Genomic DNA, 7,582 nt, shown 5'->3' with positions numbered 1-7,582 from the left:
GATCCACAAAAGAAAGAAATGACAAGCTGGGGAACCTGGGTGGCTCAGTCGGTTTAAGCCTCTTGATTTCGACTCAGGTCGTGATCTCAGGGTCGTGAGATCAAGCCCCTCGTCGAGTGACAGGAACTCTTATTTGTTGCTGGTGAGAACGCAAAATGGTACAGCCACTTTGGAAGACACTTGACAGTTACAAAACTAAACATACTCTTACCATATGATCTAGTAATCACATTCCTTGGTATTTATGCAAATGAATCGAAACCTTATGCCCACACAAAAACCTGCACACGATGTTTACAGTAGCCTTATTCATAATTGCCAAAACTTGGAAGCAACGAAGATACCCTTCAGTAGGTGAATGCGTCAATGAACTTGGTACATCCAGATAACAGAATATTATTCAGCACTAAAAAGAAGTGAGTCATCAAGCCATGAGAAGACATGAAGGAACTTAAATACATATTACTAAATGTAAGAAGCCAATCTGAAAAGGCTAAACATTGTATGATTCCAACTATATGACATTCTACATTCTGGAAAATGCAAGACTATGGGGACAGTAAAAGGATCAGTGGTGCCAGGGGTTAGGAGGTAAGGAAGGACGAACAGGTGGAGCACAGAGGATTTTGCAGGCAGTTAAACTATTCCGTATGATATTGTAACAGTGGATACTTGCCATTACACATTTGTTACAACTCAGAATGTACACCAAGATTGAACCCTGAAGTGAACTATGGATTCTGGGTGATAATGATGTGTCACTGTAGATTTATGTACCACTTTGGCAGGGAATGTGGGTAACTGGGGAGGCCATGTGTGTGTGCAGCCAGGGGTATGTGGTAACTCTGGACTTCCTGCTCAATTTTGTTATGAATCTTAAGCTGCTCTAAAAAAAAAAAAAATTAAAACAATGACTTTATATAACATTTTTAAATAAAATAAAATAATAGAAGTTTTAATTTTTTCACAAGAAAGAAAATTGCCCAAAACTTAATGACATGTTTTCAGTTTAAAAGGGCCCACTGTGCATGTGGCATCATAGATGAAAACAAAACTACCCTGAGGTGCATCACTGTAAGAGTTGGAGCATGGGAGCCCAGAAGATTTCCTACAAATTTCCAGAGAGACAGTTAGAAAAGATCTGGATTCAAATGCTTTTGGACTTCTGAACGGCAATATTGGGAGACAGGATGCAAAAGCAAAGGCATTAAAAATTCTGAAAGAAAATTATTTCCTGCCTGAAATTCTGTGTTTGTTAGGATGGGTTTCCCCAAGAAAAAGGAAGACCTGGGATGCAAGGATCAGGAGGGTCGCACAGGGGAGAGGGGAAAGGAAGTCCCAGGACAGGGGCGACAGGAGACCTCAGGACCACAGCCTTCACAGGCTGTCAGAGGGCGCTGTCCACGGCAGCCAGAGAAGGTCAGCATTAGGCTCCAGGGCACACTTCCCCGGGAAGATGAGATTCTGAGAATAACTCATTTACCCAAATCTGCTGAGAAGAGATTTATAAAAGTGGCCAGGAATTGAGGGTCAGATCACAGAGAAACAGAAAAAAATGAAGCAAACGGAAAAACCTATTATTGACTCCAGAGGAAAAAAGCTTTGAGGGGAAATAAAAGCAATGGTAGTTAACTACATGTCCGGCTTTGAATATATTGGTATTATTATGCAAATGGTGAACAGGGCTTCTGATTGACCCAAATTCTCATCTACTATACTAGGAGGATGAGAAAAAGGGAAGGATGCAAATGGAAGAAGGATAGCAAGGAGGAAAGAGAATTAAATATTCATCATAAGCCACAGAAAATGCCTACGCCTGAAAACCAAGAAATTTAGAGAACAGGGAGGAGGTAAATACCAAAAGAAACAGTTAAAATCATGGTTCCTCTGGAGAAGCTAATAGGGTGGGGGGCGGGGGGTGGGCTGCTTGTCAACAACTGAAGGCTCTGAGATTTTATCTAACTTGCATGGTAACAAATTAACAAGTTCATGGATGCTGGCAGAAGACACAACACCTGGAGAACAGAGACAGAAGTTATTATGTACAACGACGGTATTATTGTTTTATTTTGTCCTCTGAACCCCAATTCTCACAGCATGGTACCAAGGAAGCCAGCCAGCACCTGGGCACCCAGTGGGTTGCACTGCAGGAAAAGAAGACTGAGCTCAGGGAAAATGAAGTTTTAACAATGGACAGTAAGTCGGCCTGCCTTTTGTTGGTGAAGATGCTGCTGCTGTGTCCAAGGCTGTATGTTATACAAACATCCTTAAAAAGATACTGAGGAACGAAAAGGGGCACTTAATGCGTCGCTCACAAGTCATACAGAAATGCAACAGACCCACGGGGAACTCATACTCAAAACTGCCGGTTTTTTTTACAATCAACCACCCTGAATGATTTTTCTTTTTTTAAATTGCACACACGTATAACCTTCATAAAAATAAAAACCTATTAAGTTAGATATTTTAAATTATTGAAACAACTCGCCACTGACTGGGGATCTTTTCTTTCCAAAGGAGAAACAACGTGGGCGAAAATTGGGAAAGGATGTTTTGCGGAACTTCGCGCAGAGCGGGCTCTTCCCGAGGCAGGGCGGTCTCAACCCCTGCGATCAGACCCGGGCGGAGAGCAAGGCCCTGAGGCCGCCGCGCCTGGTCCCGGCCGCGCCTCCCGGGCGGGTTCCCCCGTGTTCACGAGGGCGCATCCTGCACCTGCGAGGCCGGGATCGGGCGCCCACGCCTCGGGCTGTAGGACAGTTGCAAGCCATCCATGTGTGTTGAGGGCGTGGAGCAGCCCGTTCATAGTTTGTGTTGCTCACAAGTTATCCGGGGTGTGAATGGAGCCCCCTTGGAAGTCAAGAAATACCAACAGAGACGGAGGACGTAGCCAGTGGGGGCTCGTCTCGGGGCTGAAGGCCAGGACCGGTCACCCGAGCCCCGGTCGGATGGCGCGGCCCCGATGCCTTTGGTGGCAGGTTGGGAGAAAAGGTGGGCCGCATCCTCCGCGCCAGCAGATCCCCCGCCAGGTGCACGGGGCCGGCCGCGCGCCCCCCTCGCCGGTGCGCGCCGGCGCTTGGGGCGCTGCAGTCCCGCCTGGCGCTGGGTCCCATCAGTCCCACCTTGGCCGCTCCCTCGCCCGGCCTGGGACCTGAGCGCACCAGCGGCGGGGGCGGGCGCTTCGCAGCTCCGTGGAGTCGGCTGTGCGCTCTCACCCCTCCCTGGGGCAACGCCACCGCCCGAGGCCGCGGGGGAGTGCCGAGCGGGGCGGATCGCGTTTATCAGCCCCATCTCCCATTACATAAGGCCGGGCCCCTATCTCCGCGGGGCATCGCTGAGACCGCCCGGCCGGCGTGCCTTCTCCTACGCGCGGGGGCGCGCCTGCCCACGGCTCCCCGCATCGGTTTGCCTGGTCCTGGGGGGTGAGGGGCCTTGACTCATCTTGGCGCAGAGCTTTGGGACTTCTGCATCCCACGGCGGTACCCTGCTCCTTCCCTCAACACAGAGACCCCATTCTACAGATGAGGAAACTGGGGCCCACGGAGGTGTCCTACAGCCAAGTGACAGCACTCCAGGCACTGGGCAGCCGGCGAGGGGCAGGGGCTGGCTTCTGGGCGTAGGGCCTACAGGGGGGCTGGGAAGCTTGGGATCTGGCCAACAGAGAGGGTGGGAGGGAAGAGTGGGCAAGGCAGGGAAGCTCGGGGCAGGAGCGGCAGAAGCACTTGGGAGAGCCTTGGGAGGAGGTCGAGCCTCACTGGGAGTAGGACAAAGCGAGCCTGAGAGGGCAGAGAAGGGGCCTGGAGGGGGAGGCACTGGTTTAGGGGAGGAAGTGGGTGACGGAGACAGCCTGACATCAGTACTCAACAGGCAAATGGTGCAGTTGTGGCAGGGGTTTCTGGAGGACTTCTAGAGAAAGGAGGGAGAAGCAGGAAAATGGCTATATGCAGTATCCCTGCAGAGGTGGGCTGTTCAGGGGGACCCTGGAGTGGGGGCAGGCTGCCCTCCACAGCCTTCGGTCTGCACAAACCTGGGTCCCCCAGGGAGAAAGGCTTTGTCCCACAGATACTGGTGAGCAGAGTGGTTTCCCCAGGTCTCAGTGGCACCGGGAACAGTTACACTTTCCGACCTGGGCTAAGGCTAGGTCCTGCCTCCTGCCAGCCTGGCGGCTAAGGGTTTCCCAACAGGATGGGCTCACGCTGAAGGCCTGAGTTGGGCACTCTGTGTTTAGGCTGCCCATGCTCAAAATTACCATCAAAGCAACTTTAAAAAAAGAAAAGGTCCCAGGGGCACCTGGGTGGCTCAGTCCGTTAAGCATCTGCCTTCGGCTCAGGTCATGATCCCAGGGTCCTGGGATCGAGCCCCATATCAGGCTCCCTGCTTAGCGGGGAGTCTGCTTCTCCCTCTGCGCTGGCTCATGTGCTCTCTCTCTCTCTCTGAAATAAACAAAATCTTAAAAAAGAAGAAGAAGAAGAGGTCCCAGAAGGATCCCTGAATCCAACCGGATCTTTCGGTGGAGACCTGGGAATCTGAACTTTTTATAATCCTTCCCACAGTGGGGCCAACAGGGAATTGGGTGGAGGAAAAAGAATGAACTTCACTCTTTTCTTTTTATCCTGTTTGAGTTTTATATCCAAATCAAGCATTAGAGACCAGTTCATTGAAAAAACAAAACCCCCAAACTCGCACATCTGGTGGACTGTAGTCATAGCCCTGTCGGCCGAGCGCTTCTGGTGACCCACAAGGGTCTGAGGACAGGAGCTGGGCAGACACTCAGGGTGGTTACCAGACAAAACTGCTGCAGTTGGAGCCTGCATGCCTGACACCAGGCTGCCCTCAGGGCCCTCTCACCTACCCCTGCAGGGAGCGCATCCACATCTTGGGAAGGGCTCCAGACCCCTCTCAATGATAAGTCCACAAGAAATCAAACTCTTTCCTTTATGCGACACTGGATTTTCCACAAAGTAAAATCGAGATAAGTAAAGATGTGGTTTCTAGATAGTACTCGACAAAGCGGAGACCCGGGTTGGAGGCGTCATCATTTTGGCCTATAAAAGCTGCTGCAAGAGGCCAAGGCCACAAGCCACTCAGCTTAGGCCAGCCTACGGGTCTGCTCCTCGCTCCTCCTGTGTTGGCTCTAGGCTCCATGGCGCTCTGGTTGACTATGGTCATTGCTCTCACCTGCCTTGGTGGCCTTGCCTCCCCGGTCCCTGGGCCTAACAGCATAGCCCTCAGGGAGCTCATTGAGGAACTGGATAACATCACCCAGAATCAGGTGAGTACCCTCTGGCCAGGGTCCTAGGTCTGAGGGTGCTGGAGTGGGGGACTCTCACGCAAGGTACTGGTCATGGCTCAGGCCATGAAGGCTGGGCCCCATCCTAAGAAGCCCCATGGACCGGGATGGGCCCAGCCATGAGGAAGAAGAGCCAGGTTGGGGGGCACCAGTATGGATGGACCCATAGAGGGGTTTGGTGGAGCCCCCAGGGACCACCTGTTCCTCTGGCCTGGCCCTGCCTGCCATGGAAGCAGAGGAGGGGCCAGCTCCTACTCAGCCATTCAAGAAGAGGAAAGCAGAGAGGGGCCAGCACTCTCCTAGGACTCCTTAGCTTTTGCCATCTGGTTTGAATGGAATCATGGTGCCATTATTCACAGCATTTTGGTTAAGCCCATTATTATAGAAGGATTCATTGGTAGTCAGCTCCTGTCCCCAGTGGTGATGGCTCACACTTTCTGGGCAATGACTGTGTGCCAAGCCTAGTGCTGGGTGCTTTTCATCTCATTCCATCACTGCCAACCACCTCAAAAGGCAGGTATGATGACCCTATTTGACTGACTAAGCCTCATTAAGGTTGACAAAAGCCAGATTCAAACCAGGCCTGGCTGACATCCAGCATCCATGCTCCAAACTGCAGTGTCCCCCAGTTCAGAAGATGGGGTTTTATACACTAGCCCGCACCGCCACCGATCTGACTGGCCTGGCCACCCCCTCCTCCCTCACCCAACGCTGACCTGACTCCTCCCTGGAGATGTCCTACTGACTGGCCAGGTGTTTTCTGTGCCGCGGCCCTGGCTGCGGAAGGCTTCACACAAGGCTTGTCCCTTACTGGTTGTGGCGCTCAGATTTTTCTCTCTCAGCCCCAAGACCCTGGACAATGGGTCTCCCCCACTATGCAGAGCAGGAAGTGAAGCTCAGGAACACTGGGGGGGTCCCAGGCCTAGCTCCGTGCTGCAGCGGGGATGCCCGTGGGGCTGGATCCCTGTGGAGACGTGGCCTGGGCTTACTGTCTTTCTGCTCCCTCAGGCATCCCTCTGCAATGGCAGCATGGTGTGGAGCGTCAACTGGACCTGGAGCGGCAGCATGGTAAGGACCCCCTGGATGCTGGGAGGGATGGAGCTGAGGCTATAGGTCTTGTGCTCATCTTCTCTGAGCCTCCCTCACACAGCTCAGGGGTTCCAAGCAAGCTTCAAGAGCTACTCACAATTTGGAGTCCTCCCACCACCTGAAGCCACCTCTCTCAGGGCTCTCCGCCCCCTCTTCCCGGAGAGTCAGTGAAGGTGCCAGTGGGGGGGGTGGGGGTACCCAGCAGGGCCTGACACCCCTGTGTTCTTCTCCCTGCAGTACTGTGCAGCTCTAGAATCTCTGATCAATGTCTCCGACTGCAGCACCATCCAAAGGACACAGAGGATGCTGAAAGCACTGTGCCTTCAGGATACGTTGGCAGGGGTAAGGCCCTCTGCCCTGTACCCCCCAACCCTGCATCCACTCCTGCCAGCCCTGGGAGCTCCAGGGGAACCCGGCTGAGCGTCTGGAAAGCAAGTGTCCACTCTGGGGCTGGGTCCACTGTGGCAGCAGGAACACGGCCTTTGGCATTTCCAGGATCTGGGCTTGTGGGCTCCTGACTCCTACCTGAGCTTCGGTTTCCGCATCAGTGAAATGGGGGTAACAACAGTACCCCCCCCACACGCACTTTGTGGGCATTAAATAAGCTGGTTCCTGGAAAGCCCCTGGCGGATGCTGGTCACCTTTGCTCTGGCGTCCCACTAACACGCCGGTCTCTCTGTCCTGCAGATCTCTAGGGAGCGCAGCCGAGACACCAAAATTGAAGTGATCCAGTTGATGAAAAACCTGCTCACATCTGCCCGGCGACATTTTCGCCACGGGAAGTTCACATGAAGCATGAAAACCTAGCATCCTTATTTGCAGAGGCAGACCTGACCATTTAAGTTACAGATTCATTTTTCTTTCAGATGTCACAAATTTCTTGGGGGAGAGGGGGGCGGGGAGGGAGGGAGACACGATTTCCTTAGCTTGGACCTCAGCCTGTGCCGCCTGCCTCCGCCCAGCCGAATCCAGCCTGCCCTCCTCTCCCGGGCTCTGTGCTCCGAGGACACAAGGGGACACACTGCCTCGCGGACTGCGCCCCCCTGAGAGCAAACCACAGCATTACAGTGGGGCCCGCCGTGGCAGCCACGCCGGGGAGGGGGCCTTGCTGTTCACGCGCACGGCTAAGGCAGACAGCAGCAGCTCGGGCACATTTCTTCTTAGCCTTATTTATTATTGTGTGTTATTTAAACAAGTGTGTTCGTC

General features: G+C 53.1%; 1 protein-coding gene across 1 annotated transcript; it reads left to right on the top strand.

Moving 5' to 3' along the window:
• The first annotated feature begins 290 nt into the window (after positions 1-290).
• On the top strand, positions 291-7,168 carry IL13 (interleukin 13). Its single transcript, XM_032425078.1, has 5 exons — positions 291-375; positions 5,052-5,269; positions 6,296-6,355; positions 6,614-6,718; positions 7,064-7,168. Exons 1-5 carry the CDS (start codon positions 291-293, stop codon positions 7,166-7,168), a joined length of 573 nt encoding a protein of 190 aa, XP_032280969.1.
• Positions 7,169-7,582: the final 414 nt, after the last annotated feature.

This window comes from Phoca vitulina, unplaced genomic scaffold (assembly GCF_004348235.1).
Source record: "Phoca vitulina isolate PV1807 unplaced genomic scaffold, GSC_HSeal_1.0 scaffold32, whole genome shotgun sequence".
Taxonomy (NCBI): domain Eukaryota; kingdom Metazoa; phylum Chordata; class Mammalia; order Carnivora; family Phocidae; genus Phoca; species Phoca vitulina.
The sequence above is the reverse complement of the archived record's forward strand: the minus strand, read 5'-3'. Positions and strand labels throughout refer to the sequence as shown.

Coding starts and splice junctions, on each gene's coding strand:
- IL13 (XM_032425078.1), top strand. CDS start 291: ATGTTTACAGTAGCCTTATTCATAATTGCCAAAACTTGGAAGCAACGA. Junction 5,270..6,295: donor ATAACATCACCCAGAATCAG/GTGAGTACCCTC, acceptor CTGCTCCCTCAG/GCATCCCTCTGCAATGGCAG. Junction 6,356..6,613: donor GGACCTGGAGCGGCAGCATG/GTAAGGACCCCC, acceptor TTCTCCCTGCAG/TACTGTGCAGCTCTAGAATC.